The 18,487-nt window shown below is 40.5% G+C and overlaps 1 protein-coding gene across 1 annotated transcript in view; it reads right to left on the bottom strand.

Moving 5' to 3' along the window:
* The window catches only part of GLDC (glycine decarboxylase), a 92,101-nt gene that overhangs the window by 34,879 nt on the left and 38,735 nt on the right, over window positions 1-18,487 (bottom strand). Inside the window, exons 9-15 of the mRNA XM_055301929.1 lie at window positions 14,442-14,547; window positions 12,467-12,606; window positions 11,645-11,725; window positions 8,760-8,857; window positions 7,938-8,022; window positions 7,745-7,786; window positions 5,902-6,044 (exon numbers count right to left, since the gene is read on the bottom strand). Of these exons, the coding sequence (XP_055157904.1) occupies window positions 5,902-6,044; window positions 7,745-7,786; window positions 7,938-8,022; window positions 8,760-8,857; window positions 11,645-11,725; window positions 12,467-12,606; window positions 14,442-14,547 (695 nt within the window). The remainder of the gene's footprint in view (window positions 1-5,901; window positions 6,045-7,744; window positions 7,787-7,937; window positions 8,023-8,759; window positions 8,858-11,644; window positions 11,726-12,466; window positions 12,607-14,441; window positions 14,548-18,487) is intronic.

The raw sequence follows: 18,487 nt of genomic DNA, 5'->3' as shown, positions 1-18,487 counted from the left end.
ACTCCCCCCACACGAGAGGAAATTCTGATGCAACTAGTTTGTGGGGTAAGGAGAGTATCAATATTCTTCAAAGGCTCCCAATCCTTCCCCCCACCCCCAACTAATTCTAATAAGCAGCCAGGACTCTGAATACCGGCAACCCGAGTGGTTTTCACCGTATGGTAGCAAAACCAGCATATTAACATCATCCAGAAATTTGTTAGAAATGCAAGTTCTCAGGCCCCAACCCAGACTTACTGAATCAGAAACTCTGGCAGTGAAGCTTAGCAATTTAACCAGCCACCCAGGTGATTCTCATGCGCGATGAAGTTTGAGATCCATAGATTGCACCATGTTTGTTTAAGAACCTTCCAAGAGGAGATTCTGGGAAAGCAACTGACAGCTCAATCTACTTTCAAGATCATAGTTTGCTGTTTTTAAAGACAAAAACAACTTCCTTACTCTTACATACCAAGGAGCTAATAATAATTCTGGCTTGTCTTTCACTTTGGATATCCGTGGAAGGTGTTAATTACTGCTTCTGTCTGCCTTAAACATTACATCATAATTCTAAACGAGCAATTCCTGGAGTGTATTTGTGAGCTGCTGAATGATTTTAAGAGTGTCATAGTGTTATGGAGAAATAAGTCAAAACAAGTCATGCTGGGCATAGTTATTTTCTTCACTAAACTGGAAATGCTCCCCAGGTTTGTAGATGGAGCAAATAAACAGGAGAAATGGGGACAAGTTGCTTGACATTTTTGTTTCAAGTCTTTTAAACACCTTTAGAATCTAACACTCCTAGGAAATAGATCATGTAAAAGTTTAGCCACAAGTGAAAAATTTCATGCCAGAATTTATCATACTAAATCCCTTATCAACTGTAATTATTGGTCATTCCTCAACTTAACCTCAATCAGATCAATAACATTGCATTTGCTTTCTTGCTTTATGGGAGAGAAACCCACATCAAGACTAAGGAAGAAGCCGTGTAGAGGTCTCAATATCCTGGGTGCTAATCTTTCCTCTGAGCTGCTGAATTCCCTTTCAGAAAAAAAAAAATCCACTGAAGAGAAAGGTCCTATGGCAGTCTATATCTAGGCAGGAACTATTAGAGAAAGAACAAGAGCCTTCCATGAGCATAATGTAGAACTGTACTGGATTAGAAGACAGTATGAAGGGCCCAGAAATCCAAACAAGATGGAGCAGTCAGGGCCATGTGCAGAAACACTCAAGTTCATGCCTGACAACTGTAGCTCTCCTACATAGTCATCTCAGAACCAGAGAGCTGTGTTCCGAATCTACATGGTGTTAAATATTATTCTATTCTGCAGAGCTGGGTTCATTGCCCTTTGTTGCAAGACTTTCTCACTTTATGTTTGAGTTCTATGTTGCTGCTAAGACTGAGGCAGTAGTGGTTTGCCTCCAGCCCCAGGGCAAGTGTCAAAGCCAGCTTCATCATGCCACTGGCTGATGGAGAAATCCTCTGAGATCAGGAGACACAGGGGAGAAATGAACCTGCAAGCATCTTACACTGTGTTTACTTGTGTCATAATATGCATGTTCCCACAATAAAAATAACTTATTTTTACATTATATATTAACATGTATCATGGTTAAAAAGATTAATAATCTAAAAAAGCAAAAGTACTTGGGAGGAGAAAAATAAAAATAGAAAAAAAAAGCATAGGACAAAAAGTACTAAAGTAACTAAATGTTCTTCTATTCATGTACCTATTCCCACGTATACCTCTGCATTGATATATCAAAGTCAGTATGGCCATTCCTCAAAAAATTAAAGTTACCATACATCCAACAATGTTGCATCTGAGTATATACCCAAAAGTATTAAAACCAGGAACTCAGGTATTTGTATACCAATGTTAACAGCAACATTATCCACAACAGCCAAGAGGTGGAAAACCCAAATGTCCATCAATGAGCAAGGAGATAAACAATGTGGCCCACGCATACTGTGGAATATTATTCAGCCTTAAAAAGGGAATGTTGACACATGCTACAACATGGATAAAGTCATTATGCTAAGGGGAATAAACCAGATACAAAAGGACACATATAATTCCACCTAAATAACATACCTAGAGTAGTCAAGTTAATAGCCACAGAAAATAAAATCACGATTGTCAGGCACTGGGTTAAGAGAAAAATGAGGAGTTATTATTTAATCAATACAGAGCTTTGATTTGGGAAGGCAGAAAGTTATGGAGATGAATGGTATTGATGGCTGTAAAACAATGTCAATGTACTTCATGCTATTGAACTCTTAAAAATGGTTAAAATGACAAATTTTCATGTTCTATGTATTTTACCACGATAAAAAAATTTAGAGTTGCAAAATATTATTAATGCTACTTACTAAAATTTTGCCTTTATCTTTTAAATATCATATGATAACAAAAATGGAAAAGAAACATTTAGATGCAAAACTTTCTGGTGACTAGACTCTAGAACTCTATAGACATACTGACCGACTCCAATTAAATAGAAATGAAAACACCAGGAAATGGTCCCTGAATGATAATTGTGACTGCACCGCATACTTAAGAAGTATAATTTCAGGGCAACCCCGTGTGGCTCAGCGGTTTAGCGCTGGCTTCAGCCCAGGGCCGGATGCTGGAGACCCGGGATCGAGTCCCACATCAGGCTCCCTGCGTGGAGCCTGCTTCTCCCCCTCTGCCTGTGTCTCTGCCTCTCTCTCTGTGTCTCTCATGAATAAATAAATAAAATCTTTAAAAAAAAAAAAGGTATAATTTCAGTGGCTGACATAATACAGAAAATTCTCCCTTTGTACAAAATTTTCAAGAAAACTTGTACTTCTCTTTACAATGATTATGAAGCCTACATCAGCACCTTGGATTGGAGTGGTCACTATCCAGCAATAAATCAGATGAATTAAACAATAAATAACCCTGTGGTAGACTAATAATAACTTAGAATATACATTATGAAACCTGGATATATCATTCACTTGAAGAGAGAAGGTTAGCACAAATAAACGAAGAGGATTAGAACAAGATAAAAATAAACTCCCTTACATATAGAATATATGGTGCATCCCTTCCTCTTTTCCCCAAACCTTAATTTCTGGAAGCATGGTCTATTTTCTCAACAAAAGAGAGGTCATTTCCTCATCTCCCACAGCAGTTCCTATTAAGAACATGAAATACCCTTCATCTAAGCCTCAACTTCCGGCACAGCTCCTATCACTTTCAAATTGACTCTTGGAAATGAGTGTTCTAGCTGGGAATCTGTAAAAGTGGAGAAGGCATCGCTGACAGAAGATCTCCTTCCCTCCTATAAGACAGCTCCTATCACTTTCAAATTGACTCTTGGAAATGAGTGTTCTAGCTGGGAATCTGTAAAAGTGGAGAAGGCATCGCTGACAGAAGATCTCCTTCCCTCCTATAAGACTGCGATGGGGTACTGAATCTCACTGCCAGTCATGAGTGAATTCAGCAGGACAGAGAAAGAGTGTTAGGTATATTAAGAAAAACAACAGAAAAACTTTGAAGACAGTGGTTCCTAACCTTGCCTCCCAACTGGGATCACCTGGGGAGCTTTAAAGAACTAGTCATGCCTGTGTTGACTCCCTCACCCCTGTCTTTCCCTATCAAGATTATGATTCAATCTGGGATTGTGATCAGGACAACAGAATCTTCTTATAAATTCACAACATGAGTCCAATTTCCAGTCAAGATTGGAAACCATTGCGTCCTCATTCTTAGATCAGTCTTTCAGGACCCTGGCTGGGCCCTCAAATTGAGCTACGAAAGTTAAGATAGTCCTAACAATTACTCTCCCATATGACACAGAAGATGTGATCCTATGCCATCACTAGAGGGCGAAGTTTCTTCATTTTCAACATTTAATTAAGGTATTATTGCCTCAGATTAATAATTCACTCAGGTTCCTCTTTTCTTAAAAGGGAGGGTGGGGGTGCTGGATGATGATATTTTAATGAAGGTATGAAGCCTGACTTTCACGAATGTCATTCCTTCCTTATTTGCTATTTGCTCCCTTCCAATAGGGTTTATATTTTGTAGGCTACGCTGTTTTTACAAAGTGCATGGCTTTGCTGTATAGTTTATGTTGCCAAACAGGAGGTAGGACTTGATTGTATCTAAGATCTGGTTACTTTCTTTTTCAGGGAGTGAGAAGATAAATGTCTGTTTTAAAATTATTTGATTTTTGGAGCACCTGGGTGGCTCAGTCAGGTAAGCCTCCAACTCTTGGTTGTAACTCAGGTCATGATCTCACAAGCCCCACATTGGGCTCCTCACTTGGTAAGGAGTCTGCTCGAAGATTCTCTCTGTTGCTCCCCACCCCTCAAATAAATAAAGCTCTTAAAAAATCATTTGATTAAAAAAATAATAAAAATGAATAAAAAAGTATTTGATTTTTGTATCTTAAACTCTGGATTTCTAAAACAAGCTCCTGGGTAATGTCAATGCTGAGGCTGCTGGTAGAAAATTACACGTTGAGTAGTGGAAGATGAAGAAAGTGGCAGAAATGCAACTCTTCTTCTGAATATACTTAAAATGTGAACTCATGCTGATAAAAGTTTGTCTATCCATCGATCTATTCCCATGAAGACATATCACAAAAACCCAATGGATTTGAAATTGGCTGTATACCATTTTGCTTTTAAAAATAAAGTTTCTTGGGGCACCTGGGTGGCTCAGTCAGCTAAATATCTGCCTTCGGCTCAGGTTATGATCCCAGGGTCCTAGAATAAAGCCTCGCATTGGGCTCCCTGCTCAGCAGGAAGCCTGCTCCTCCTACTCCTACTCCCCTTGCTTGTATTCTCTCTCTCCCACTGTTGAATAAATAAATAAAATATTTTTAAAAAATAAATGAAGTTTCTTAGTCCTAAGCCCTGGAAATTATGATCAGTAGGCCTCAAATGGGACACAGACATTTGTACCTTTAACAAGAATCCAGGAAATGTTGCTAGAGCCCTCTGCTTAAAAATAAATAAAAACCAGGGGATCCCTGGGTGGCGCAGCGGTTTGGCGCCTGCCTTTGGCCCAGGGCGCGATCCTGGAGACCCGGGATCGAATCCCACGTCGGGCTCCCTGTGCATGGAGCCTGCTTCTCCCTCTGCCTGTGTCTCTGCCTCCCTCTCTCTCTCTCTCTGTGACTATCATAAATAAATAAATAAAATTAAAAAAAAAAAGATTAAAAAAAATAAATAAATAAATAAATAAATAAAAACCACTATTTGTAGAAGTTCTTACTTTACAGAAGCCAGAGGAAAGGCAGGGAACTTTCAAAGTTAGTGACAGAACAAACCAGTACATAGTTCTCCAGCCCCTACTGGACTGAAACATTGTTGCTTGTTAGGAGTTAACATTTGTGCTGGATTCTGATTCTTGTCCTATGTCATTGATGGATATAGTAACTAGTTTCCAAAGATGGCCCACAATAAATCACATCTCTGGACAATCACAACCATGTGTTGTGCCCCTCCTGCATTCAAACTGGTCTGGCCTTGTCACTTGCTTTAATTGATAGAATGCTCTGAAGTGATGCTGTGAAACTTCAGAGGCTGAGCCTTAAGAGGTCTGCAGCTTCCACATTCTTCCACCATGGAACACTCCACTTTGAACCTAGACATCATTCAGGGAGGAATAAAGCTCAAGAAACCACATGGAGAGGTCTACATGAACAAGAAACAAGGCTCGGGTCAACATCCTCAATTGAGCTCCCAGCCAACAGCCCATCGTTAGCTTGCCACTATGTGGATGTGGCTACTTTGGACCTACCAGCCATGCACCCCAGGGAAGTTGAACTGTCTACTCGACTATCACAATGATACAAAATTGTTTCAAGCCTCAATGTTTTGAGGTGGGTATTATACCATAAGAGATAGCTAAAGTGACAAGAGAAGACATCTCGTACCTGTTAGGCTGGAAAGAGATTCGGTCATAGCCCGTGAGTTCACACAAGTCTTTCTCAAGCTCTCGGAAAAGTTGCTGATAGCCTTGAGCTTGGTCCAGAGGCACAAATGGGTGGATGTTTGCAAATTCTTTCCATGTGATAGGCTGAAGAACAACAGGGGAGAAAACACATGCATATGTACAATTGTAACAGTAATAACAATACTAACTTAATAATGATGATGATGACAAAGTGCTGACTCTGTGCCAGGCACTGTTTTAAGCACTTTAAATACATTAATTCATTAAATCTCACCACAATTTTACCAAGTGCTATTACTACCTTCATTTTATAAGTGGGTCACAAAGGCCTAGAAAGGGAACTTAGACAAAAATGCAAACTTTTTCTATTTTTTCAGGAACAAAAAGTCCCCAGATAGATTTGTATCCATGAAACCCAATGAGTTGTTTCAGGTAGTTTATTTGAACTCATATACAGCACACATATTATTCTCTCTTCAACGAACAGAATAAGACACAAACAAAAGCAAATGGGGAAAACTCTTCTGATCACAATATAAAATGATCCTCTGCCTGATATGATTTGTCATATCAGAGTAATCCTATGGAAAAAAGGAAAGGGACACCTGGGTGGCTCAGTGGTTAAGCAACTGCCTTCGGCTAAGGGAGTGATCCTGCAGTCCCGGGATCCAGTCCCATATCGGGCTCCCTGCATGGAGCCTGCTTCTCCCTCTGCCTATGTCTCTGCCCCTCTCATAAATAAATAAATAAAATCTTTTTAAAAAAGGAAAAAGACAGTTTTGCTAAAATGGATCCTAGCCTAGTAGAGCTACTTAGCAACCACAAGAGCAGGTTACATAAATCTGCTGTTGATAAAAGAAATAAATGAAAACCTCCAATCTCTACCCATCTGGTACTGTGAGTGGATTTCTCGAAAGAAGTCTTAAGGTTCTAAATTCTACTGAGCTTAACAACTGCAGGTTGCTAAAAGCTTTTTACATCCAGGTTTAAAAGGGGGAGTAGGAGGGATACCTGGGTGGTGGCTCAGTGGTTGAGCATCTGCCTTTGGCTCAGGTTGTGATCCCCAGGTCCAGGGATTGAGTCCGGCATCAGGTTCCCTGCAGGGAGCCTGCTTCTCCCTCTGCCTGTGTCTCTGCCTCTCTTCTCTCTCTCTCTCTCTTTCTCTCTCTGTCTCTCATGAATAAACGGATACAGTCTTAAAAGGAGGGGGGATAGGAGTGGCACCTTGCTGGCTCAGTCACTAGACATGTGACTCTTGGTCTCAGGCTTGTAGTTCAAGCCCCACAATGGGTGTGGAGAGTACTTAAAGATAAAATCTATAATAAATAAACAGGGCAACAGGAAAGCATAAATGTTATATATTTAATTTTTTAATTTTTAAATTTAAATTCAATTAACATAAGTGTATTATTAGTTTCAGATAATTTTACTTATAAATTTAAATGATCAAGTTGCAACAAAATTGGGGTTCCTCATAAGATTGAACAGCAAGGTAAAGATGGGATGCATGGGTGGCTCAGTTGGTAAGCATCTGCCTTTGGCTCAGATCATGATCCCAGGGTCCTGGGACAGAGCCCTTCACTGGGCAACTTGCTCAGCGGGGAGCCTGCTTCTTCTCCCTCTGCCCCTCCCTGCCCCACTAGTGCTCTCTCTCTTTCTCTCATGCAAATAAATAAAATATTTTTTAAAAAAGAATAGTAAGGCAAAGAATTATTCGGGTAGTTATTAAATCACAGTCCTAGTAACTTTCTCTAGTTATCTACTTAGGTACAAGCTAGAACACTGCTCCTCATAAGTTCCCTCTTAAGAAGTGTCTTACTTACTGTGAGTTCAGATGAGCTGTTGAGCTTCATGGTGCAGGACCCCTTTAAGGACATCCAAAATGTATCACGTTAGTTATTTCCTCTTGACCCTCTATCCCCCCACACAGCCACCCCTTCATCCGTCTTTTGCAACCCAAAGATAAGGGACCAGCGATGGGATTCGAAGTAGGAATAAAGTAGGAATAACAATTACCAGTGGAATCATGCTGTGAACAAGGGAAATGTCTTTGTTTTCCAATTTCTTCATATATCGGACAATGTTTGTTTCTGAGTGATAGCTATAAACACAAAACACATGATTTGGGGCATTATAATGAGATAAGAGTCCACATACATCCTCCTGATGAAAGCTAAGACACACAGATCTACCTTCAAAATACAGATCAAAGTGAGCCAGGGGCAACATGCCAATAAAGCATCAGAAGGAAGGACATGGAACCCTCACCCCCAACCCGCCCAATCTCAGGGGATACACTAGGACAAAAAGCTTCTGTGGGCAAAAGAGGAAGAAGAGTGGGAAGAGGATGTTGAGTTCCTGGATATGAACTTCAATCTGGCAACCAGGCATCCATACTCCCCTCTTCCTTACGAGTGGGCTTAGGGGTTACACTGCCAATGGAGCAGAGCCATACCAGGGGGTGGCTTTGCCAAAATCAGGAATGGAATCCTTATGGTAATGGTTTTATTAGTGAGCCACAGCTGAGCCACAATAACCAAAACCACATCATAGTTGGATCCAGAAGCCACACTCTAGGGTGCCTGGATGGCTCAGTTGATGGAGTCCCCACTCTTGGTTTTGGCTCAGGTGATGAATCTCATGGGTCATGAGATCAAGCCCCATGTCAGGTTCCGTGCTCAGTGGGAAGTCTTCTTAAGATTCTCTCGCTTTGCCCCTCTCCCAACTTACACTCTCTCACTCGCTCTCTCTAAAATAAATATTTAAAATAATTTTTTTTAAAAAAAAGCAGCCACTATATATCCTACTCCCAAGCCACCGCACACAAGCCACACAAACCTGTTGAACACTTGATGTGTGAGGAATGAGCTAGTTCTCTTGAAAGCAGTTCCTGGAATACCTCTCTGCTCCTCACCCATGCTTTCAGCAACCAGCTCCTATTTGGAGAGACCACAGACTAAATGGCAAGAAGCATGCCTGCAAGCACATGTGGAGATCCAGGCTTCTAGTTGGCACGTATCCCAACAAAGCACTAGAGATCTACTACCACCGCCCAACCCCCTAGCATTTGGCCTGGTGAGGTAACAAGTATCAGGAGTCACGAATTGTGGCAATTTTTCAGAGCAACATTTTTAAATTCTATTAACCTTTGCCAGAGGAAAAATGAATTTTTATTGTATTCCACCCCCAAAAGACTTATCCAGCATGTTCCTTGAATAATGAAGCAAGTTCCAGTAAGTTATTTTAAAGAGCTATCAAAAAGTCATGATGGGGCACCTGGGTAGCTCAGGCAGTTAAGCATTCAAATCTTGACTTCCCCTCAGGTCACAATCTCAGGGTCTTGGGATTGAGCCCTACTTCCAGCACTGTGCTCAGCAGGGTGGCTGAGATTCTCTCTTTCTCTCTCCTTCTGCCCCACCCCCCTGCATTGCACAGACTCACACACTCTCCCCTCCCCCATCAAATAAATAAATCTTTTAAAAAACAGTTATGATGGGGTGTCTGAGTGGCTCTTGATTAAGAGTCTTCCTTCAGCTCAGGTCATGATCCTGGAGTCCCAGAATGGAGCTCGCCCATAGAGCCCCACCTTAGGCTCCCTGCTCAGTGAGGAGTCTGCTTCTCCTTCTGTCCCTCCCCCTGCTCCTTCTCTCACTCACTCTCTTAAATAAATAAAGAAAAATCTTTTTTTAAAAAAGTAATGATGACAACATTCAAGCGGGGACTCTCACTTGACCCTGCTTTTATCTTCGAGAACAATTCTAATAAAACACATGTGCCAAGAGCATTCAGTGAGCAAAAAGGACAATCTCTTCAACAGTCAATGCTGAGAAAACTGGATATCCACATGCAAAGGAGTGAGTTGGACCCTCACCTTACACCATATACAAAAACTAACTCAAAGCAAAGACCTACGTTTAAAAGCCAAAACCATAAAACTCTTAAGAAGAAAACAGACAAATCTGCATGATCTTGGATTCTCAAATATGACACCAAAAGCATAAGAAACAAAAGAAAAAGTGAATAAGGAGGACTTCAATTAAATTTAAGAACTTTTATATATCAAAGGAGACAACCCACAAGGGCACCCAGGTGGCTCAGTAGTTTAGCACTGCCTTCAGCCCAGGACCTGATCCTGGAGACCCGGGATCAAGTCCCACATCAGGCTCCTTACATGGAGCCTGCTTCTGCCTCTGCCTGTGTCTCTGCCTCTCTCTCTTCTCTCTCTCTCTCTCTCTGTGCCTCTCATGAAGAAATATATAAAATCTTTAAAAAAAAGAAAAGAAACAACCCACAAAGCAGGAGAAAATGTTTGCATATCATATCTAAGAAGGGTTTAATATCCAGAATATATAAATACAATGGCTTGGAGCAAATTCTGCTCCAGGCTGATAGTACAGCTACCAAGAGCCCTTGGTGGGTGCTCTATAAATTTCCCTTAAATGCATGGAACCTGTGATTAAATTTAATAGAGTTCTAGGGAGAAGATGGCTTATTCAGTCCTATTTATTAATTAAGGCTTAATACAGTGTGATATCTCATTGATGATTTACAACTGTTATCTGGTACTCAAGTCCTCTCTTAAAGAGTACATTGACAACCAGGATGCCACCATTCAGTGCTCTGGAACCACTGGTATAATAAACATTTCCTTCCACTGATCCATTCAACCATATTCATTGAGTGCTTCCTGTGCACCGGGCCCTGACTGTTGTGATTAACATCTTGCCCCTGGTTACGTATGTAATGACTGCTCCATCTTTCCATCTTCATCCCAGGGAACTGTAGTATTTCTCCTCATGTGGCCCTGATGTTTTTCATTGGTTTTAGAAATGAACTCAGTCACATTGAACTGCCTACCCCTAGTTCACATGTAATCTTCGTCCCTAAGCTTTTATTGTTTATTTTGCCAGTGTCTCACCTCTGACCCTATCCTCCCTGTTCCTCAACTATGCCATCTTAGATTGGAGAACTCCTACCCATCATTGTTCAGAACTCAGCTTAGGACAATTTCTCCAAGTCTTGGTGAGAAGCCCTTCCTCTGTGCTCACAGAGCATCTTTGGATATCATCTATCATATGATCTATCATCATCTTGGATTTGAATCTTGTGAGTGTCTGAGTCCCCATTAGACTATAAACTCTATTGGGCAGGAATCATGTCTAATTCAGCACCATCCTCAGGGCCGAGTATAGTAGCTGCCACGTACGCAATAAATATTCAATAAATGCCACAAACTCAATAAAGGTGTTCAATAAATGTTACATGAACAAGTATTTTCCCAGAACAGACATAACCAAGATGCCAGGGCCATAATTCTCTGTATCATGGACAGTTTCAATTGAATACCATTAACAATGCTCCCACATAGCCTGGCTAGGGCCCACAGCAGTGACTATAGCTATCAGGGATGGTCAGGGATATATTGTAATAGCAGGCCACCCAATGTCACACTGGAGCCACAAGAGGCCAAATCATCTTTGACAATACCTCAAACAGTCATTATGAGAAATGTTTTTTTTTTTTAAGGTTTTATTTATTTGAGACAGAGAAAGTGACAGAAAGCACAAGCAGGGAAGAGAGGAAGAAGCAGGCTCCCCATTGAGCAGGGAGCCTTACTTGGGGCTCCATCCCATGGCCCGGGACCACGACTCAAGCTGAAGACAGATGCTCAACCAACTAAGCCACACAGGCACCCCAGAAACGCATCTTCTTAATATACTTACTGCAGATGACTCACAGCCAAAGATCCACAACAAGTCATCCAGATCTTTTTCATTGACTGTTTCATCAAGAGAAATCCCAAGCTATAGAAATGAAATAAAAGGAAAATATTAGCCCTAATCACCAACACCAGTGGAGAAACCCCAAGAGGTCAATGGGAGTTAGGTGCTGGATAAAACTCCCAGTTATTCCAAAATATCTGGGTGCCATTATATCCAAGTTTGGACCTTAGGTGAAGATGACTAGATTAGTACCAGACTTAATAAAATTTAGAGTTTTGTGAGCCACTTCTAGACTCTCACATTGACTATAGTGTCACATCTATTGACACTAGATATATTTACCCTTTTCTTCCCTTAACTTTATCACTTATCATAGTCATTACCATCAGTCATATTGTGAAGGGTATTATGAGCAAAATATGTGCCTAAGAGTCCCATACACGAAATCACAGTCTTAAGTAAAACTAAGAATGAATTATTCTTTATTTGAAAGTCACAATGTTATGAGTTGGAAATGAAAATTTTTTATAAAGTATAGATTGTTCCCAAGATTCCAAAACTGATTTTAAGAAGAAAATTTTTAACAAGTCAAGAAATTTTAAGATTTTTTTTTTTTTAAATTCATGAGAGACACACACAGAGAGAGAGAGGCAGAAACACAGGCAGAGGGAGAAGCAGACTCCATGCCAGGAGCCCGACATGGGACTCGATCCTGTGTCTCCAGGATCACAACCCTGGGCTGAAGGCGGCACTAAACCGCTGAGTCACCCGGGCTGCCCAAGAAATTACAGAGTACTGTAAAAATGGAAAACTTTTACTTACTGTGTCATCCTCAAAGAGCCGAAAATTGACTTGCCGCTGAGTGGCCCGGTCCAGGACCTCCTTCACTGAGCAGCCACACTGAATCTTCAAAGTGTCAAAGAATAAGTCATGCTGGAGTTGATGCCCTGCTCGCTTGAGACCTAGACAAGATAGGAGAGCCACCAGTCCCCAATATAGAAATCTGTTCCTCGGCCCTTGACATTTTACAGAGAAATAAAGAGGTAAATTTTTTCTAAAGATTTTGTTTGTTTGTTTGTTTGTTTGTTTGTTTTAGAGAGAGAGCACAAGCAGGGGGAAGGGGGGACCAGTGGACTCTGCGCTGAGTGCACAGCCTGAAGTGGGGCTCCATACCACGACCCTGAGATGACCTGAGCTGAAAGCAATAGCAGGATGCATGGAGCACCTGGGTGGCTCAATCAGTTAATCATCTATCTTCGGCTCAGGTTATGATCTAAGGGTATTTTTTTTAAAGATCTTATTTATTTATTCATAAGAGACAGAGAGAGAGAGAGAGAGAGAGAGAGAGAGAGAGAGGCAGAGACCCAGGCAAAGCAAGAAGCAAGCTCCATGCAAGGAGCCCGATGCAGGACTCGATCCCCGGTCTCCAGGATCATACCCTGAGCCAAAGGCAGGCATCCAACCGCTGAGCCACCTAGGCGTCCCTACCTTAAAAAATTCTTAATGAATATCTTGCTTTTCTACAGATTGATATCCATCATTATTTTTAATGTCAATAGAATTCAAATATATACACGTAACATGATTTAATCAAGTATCAGGCATTTAGACTGTTTCTAAGATTGTGGTATTATAAACAATGTTTCCTTTTTATTATAAGCAATGTTTCAATGAATACCCTTTACATCCTTCCCTGATTATTACCTTTAGATACATCTCTAGAATTAGAATTTTTGGGGATCCCTGAGTGTCGCAGCAGTTTGGTGCCTGTCTTCAGCCCGTGGCATGATCCTGGAGTCCCTGGATTGAGTCCCACATTGGGTTCCCTGCATGGAGCCTGCTTCTCCCTCTGCCTATATTTCTGCGTCTCTCTGTTTCTATCTCTCATGAATAAATAAATAAAATCTTAAAAAAAAAAACAGATTTATTCAAACTACAGGCACATTTTAAAAGCTTTTGATATGTATTGCTTATGTGCCCTCATAAAACTTGTACCAACATCAGCATTCTTTTTGTCTTTACCAAAGTAATGAGGAAACACTATTGTTTCAATTTACACTTCCTTAATAGTGAGATTGAAATTTTACATATTTATTGCCATTTATTTCTATATTTGCTTCTTTTAAAATTACATTTAGGTACTTGGTAATGCAGTCAGTTAAGCACTTGACTTTGTTTCAGCTCAGGTTGTGACTTCAGGATCATGAGATGGATCCGACCCTCTGTCAGGCTCTGCACTTAAGATTCTCTCTCCCTCTCCCCCTGCCCCTCCTCCTAGTTCTCTCTCTCTGTCTCTCTAAAATAAAATAAATAAATCATTAAAAAAATAAAAATACAATTTAAGTCCTTTGCCTATTTTTCTGAGTGATCATCCCTTTTTTAAGGGGTTAGGGAGTAAATAAGATATCTTCATATTAAAATTTTTAATGCAGGGGAAGCCTGGGTGGCTCAGTGGTTGGGCGTTTGCCTTTGGCTCAGGGTGTGACCCCGGAGTCCCGGGATCAAGTCTCACATCGGGCTCCCTGCATGGAGCCTGCTTCTCCCTCTGCCTGTGTCTCTGCTTCGCTCTCTGCATGTGTCTGTCATCAATAAATAAATAAAATCTTTAAAAAAATAAAAAAAATCTTAATGCAAAATAAATAAATAAAAATTTTTAATGCCTAGTGTATCAGAAATGTAGAAAGTTTCTTTCAATTTTTTTATGCAGCATTGGACATACAGTGAGTTTTCTATTTTACTTACTCAGGCTTATCACTCTTGTTATGTCCCAAAATTATTAAACAGATAAGTGACTCACCTTCAGACAAAATCAAAGTGGCATTATGTACCCTCCTAGCAATATGCTCCAGCCCACGGGAACCATGGTAGATTGCAAACATGGCAGCCATGTTTGCCAAGAGAGCCTAAAACAACAAAGAACATTAAGAAATCACGTTCAACAATGTGTTGAACACAATTAGTGGGGAGGAGTATTATTTTCACTTGAAGTGTCAAAATTGAAAACAGAGACAAAACAAAATGATCAGATTTCCTGCATTCTCTATGATAGTAGACGATTGTTTATAACCTCTGACTATCTCAGGAGCAAACACAGCATCCAAGATACCCTGAAGTCACGATACTAAACCTTCAGATTTGGTCACATAATGGAGGAGTTTCATCCATGCAATATAATCATGTCACACGTAAGGGGGAAGATAGGGTTGTCATTAAACATTGAGAAGCAGTATTTCATGTTGAAAAGACAAGAGGAGCAATAAAGGTGTCAGGAAAAAAAATGAGATCCAAGAATTTTATATTCAGTTAAACCGGTCTTTAAGGATAAAAGCAACAGTTAATTTTCAAATACACAAGAACTCAGGGCAGCATTAGAAGCTGAATTTCAGCCAACCAAGGGATGAATGGCGATTGTGTGGCAAAGGACTACCAAAAATGAAAATGCAGGACACAAGGGAATAAAACCAAAATGAACTGGCAGGACTTATATTAGAAAGAGAAAATCAGAGCCTCTTGGTTATTCCTAGCTCAAAGCAAGGTCACTTTCTCAGGTAAAGATATCTCCCTTGACTACGGGATTGAGGTTTCGCAAAAACATTTACAGGGAAGCGTGTGTTTTTTGTGTAACAGAAAATAGAAAGGAATCGACCAGAATCTCTCAGAGGTAAGGAGCACAGACAGTTCCAGGGATGCTTCAGTGAGGAAGCCCTGCATGGGGAACAAGGAAAGGCCTCATTGTGATGGCATATTGAGTTAGGGAAAAGGATAAAAAGAGGATGGCTATGATTAGAGACCAAATGAGTGACAATGTGGCAAAAAAGGATGGAGGCTCATCTCGTGCTTGTCTTGATCCCTTCCCTTATCTTCTTTATCACCCTACATCCTGCCAATCAGCAATCTTCTAACCAGGCAGTATCATCCCTGCCCCCAGGTAACTGGTCCCAACTCAAGTCTCAGATTCCTCTCCTGCCCCGTCTAATCTATTCTCCCACTGCCATTCCCATTTTACTGCTCCAGTACCATTTTAGTTTCTGAATTTTCCTGTCCCACTAGGTACTTTTCTCCTAATGTCCTAAGTCAGTTAAAATCATCTTCCCAGCCAATCACCCCAGAGTAGGAAGGGCATCTCAGAAAACATAGTGCTTTAAAATTGGATGATGTTCAATATAGGTTCTATTTTGTTAGGTACACATTTTCCCTGCTAGGCTACCAAAAAGAATCCAAGGAACCACTGCAAAACAAGAAACAGCTCTCAAAAGATGCTAGAAGGTGAAGCCCGCAGTCAATAAAGACAACGCAGAGGAAAGGAAGACCCCTGGGGCACCTGGGTGGCTCAGTTAAGCAAGTGACTCTTGACTGTGGCTCAAACAACACAAAAATAGACTTTCTTGGACCAAAATTCCGAGAGTATAGATGCTCTGTGGACTCAGTATAACAAATAAATACAGAAGCACCACCACACCTTCCAGCTATGGAGAGGGGAAATCAAACAATCCATGACACTGTGTATCCAAATGCTTACAACTACTGCTGGGAAACAAAAAACTCAGGCCTGATATTCAGAGTGCTCTGGAATCCTCTTATCACAACAACCTTGTAGAGAGTGGTTCATGTCCCTTTTTAATGTAGAGATGATTCTTTTCCACAAACAGGAGACTGTATCAAATGACTGGCCAACAATTTGATGACAAATATTAAACAATTTTTAGAAATCTTAGAAAGATGTTAGAATTCCAAAGAAGGGATGCCTGGGGGCCCAATGGCTGAGCGTCCACCTTTGGTTCAGGTCATGATCCTCATGTCCTAGGATCAAGTCCCACATTTGGCTCCCTACAGTGAGCCTGCTCCTCCCGCTGCCTCTACCTATGTCTCGGTCTCTCTCTCTCTCTCTCTCTGTCTCTCATGAATAAATCAGTAAAATCTTAAATAAAAATAAAAAATAAAAAGAACTCCAAAGAAATTTCAGGAAATACAGACCAAGAAAATTCAAATTTCCCAGATAATTTGGACAAACTTAATATAATCAGTATACTTAAAAGTTTTTAAAAAATAATCAAAAGCTCGTGCTTAAAGGTTGCTCAAAACCATTAGTTTTGGGACGCCTGGGTGGCTCAGTGGTTGAGCATCTGCCTTTGGCTCTGGGTGTGATCCCAGACCCTGGGATCGAGTCCCACATCAGGCTCCCTGCATGGTGCCTGCTTCTCCATCTGCCTGTGTCTCTGCCTCTGTGTGTGTCTCTCATGAATAAATAAAATCTTTAAAAAAAAAAAACCCAACACATTAGTTTAAGAGAAATGCATATGAAAACCACAATGAAATATCACTTCAAACTCACTAGGATGGCTATAGCTGAAAAGACAGGCAATAACAAGCATTGGTTAAAATATGAGAAAGAAATTACAACCCTCGTAACACTTGTGGAAGAAATACAAAATTAAGCCACTTTGCAAAACACTCTGGAAGTTCCTCAAAACTACCTCAGTGTAGGTTCATAATATGGCCCAGTAATTCTACTCCTAGGTATATGCCTAAGAGAACTGAAAACATATCGACTCACAAAATCTTGTACATGAATGTGTGTAGTGGCTTTATTCAAGGTACCTAAAAGTGGAAACAACCCAAATATCCATCACTTGATGAATGGATAAACAAAAAGTAGTATGTCCATACAATGGGATATTATTCAGCCTTTAAAAAAAGAAGCACGGAAAATAAAAATTAAAAAAAAAAGAAGCACGGATTCATACTACAATAAGAATGAACCTTGAAATCGTTATGCTAAGTGAAAGAAGCCAGGCACAAGAGGCCATATATTGTAAAATCCCATTTATATGAAATGCCCGGAATGGCAAATACATATAGAAAGAAAGTAGTTAGTGGTTCCCAGAGGCTGCAGGGAGGGGAGAAGGATGGGGAATGATTGCTTCATGGGAACAGGTTTCTTTTGGGGATGATGAAATTGAAAAGCTAGTAATCATTGCAGCACTTCATAAAAATAGTAAAAACCACTGAACTGCATACTTTAAATGGGCAAATCTTATCTCAGTGAAAGAGTTAATGAAATGTAAATTATAAATTATACCTCAACACACCGGACTTTAGAAAAAGCTAATGAAAAGACTGCTTGTGGTAGTACCTAAGAAATAAGAAAATACAAGGAATAGGATATGGGACGCCTGGGTGGCTCAGCGGTTGGGCTCTTGCCTTCAGCTCAGGTCATGATCCCAGTATCCAGGATTGAGTCTCACATCAGGCTCCTTGTGAGGAGCCTGCTTCTCCCTCTGCCTACATCTCTGCCTCTCTTTCTCTCAGTCTGTGTCTCTCATGAATAAATAAATATTAAAAAAAAAAAAGAAAAACAGGATATGATGCAAATTCAGGGATCTGTGAAATATCACAAGTTCACAGAATTTTTTTAAAGAATTCAATAACACACATTCAGAGATTTTTTTTTTTTTAATGCTCTGTGCAACCAATGATGCAAAACTAAGAAAAGTCCAGTGTGGAGCCTAGTATGCATGCTCAAGAGGAAAGGGGCAGCCCTGGGAACATGGAGCAGTTGCTATAAGAAGCAGAAGGCTGGAGTTAAAGTCAGAGTGCTTAAGAAGCACCTCAAAAGATCAGTCATCTCCTAACAAAAATGATTAATTACATGCTTATAGAGAATAACAATGGAGTTATGAGCAATTGCTTTAAAGAACTCACAACATGAAATAGACAATGTGTAGCTGGAAGCAATCCAGAATAAGAAAATAAAAATACAGAAGAAAGACAGGGGCTTTGGGTGGCATAGTCAGTTAAGCATCTGATTTGCTTTCAGCTCAGGTTGTGATCTCAGGGTCCTGG

The sequence above is a fragment of the Nyctereutes procyonoides genome, unplaced genomic scaffold, assembly GCF_905146905.1.
Source record: "Nyctereutes procyonoides isolate TBG_1078 unplaced genomic scaffold, NYPRO_anot_genome, whole genome shotgun sequence".
In the NCBI taxonomy this organism is placed as follows: Eukaryota; Metazoa; Chordata; class Mammalia; order Carnivora; family Canidae; genus Nyctereutes; species Nyctereutes procyonoides.
Note: the sequence above shows the minus strand (reverse complement) of the source record. Positions and strands in the feature narration are given on the sequence as shown.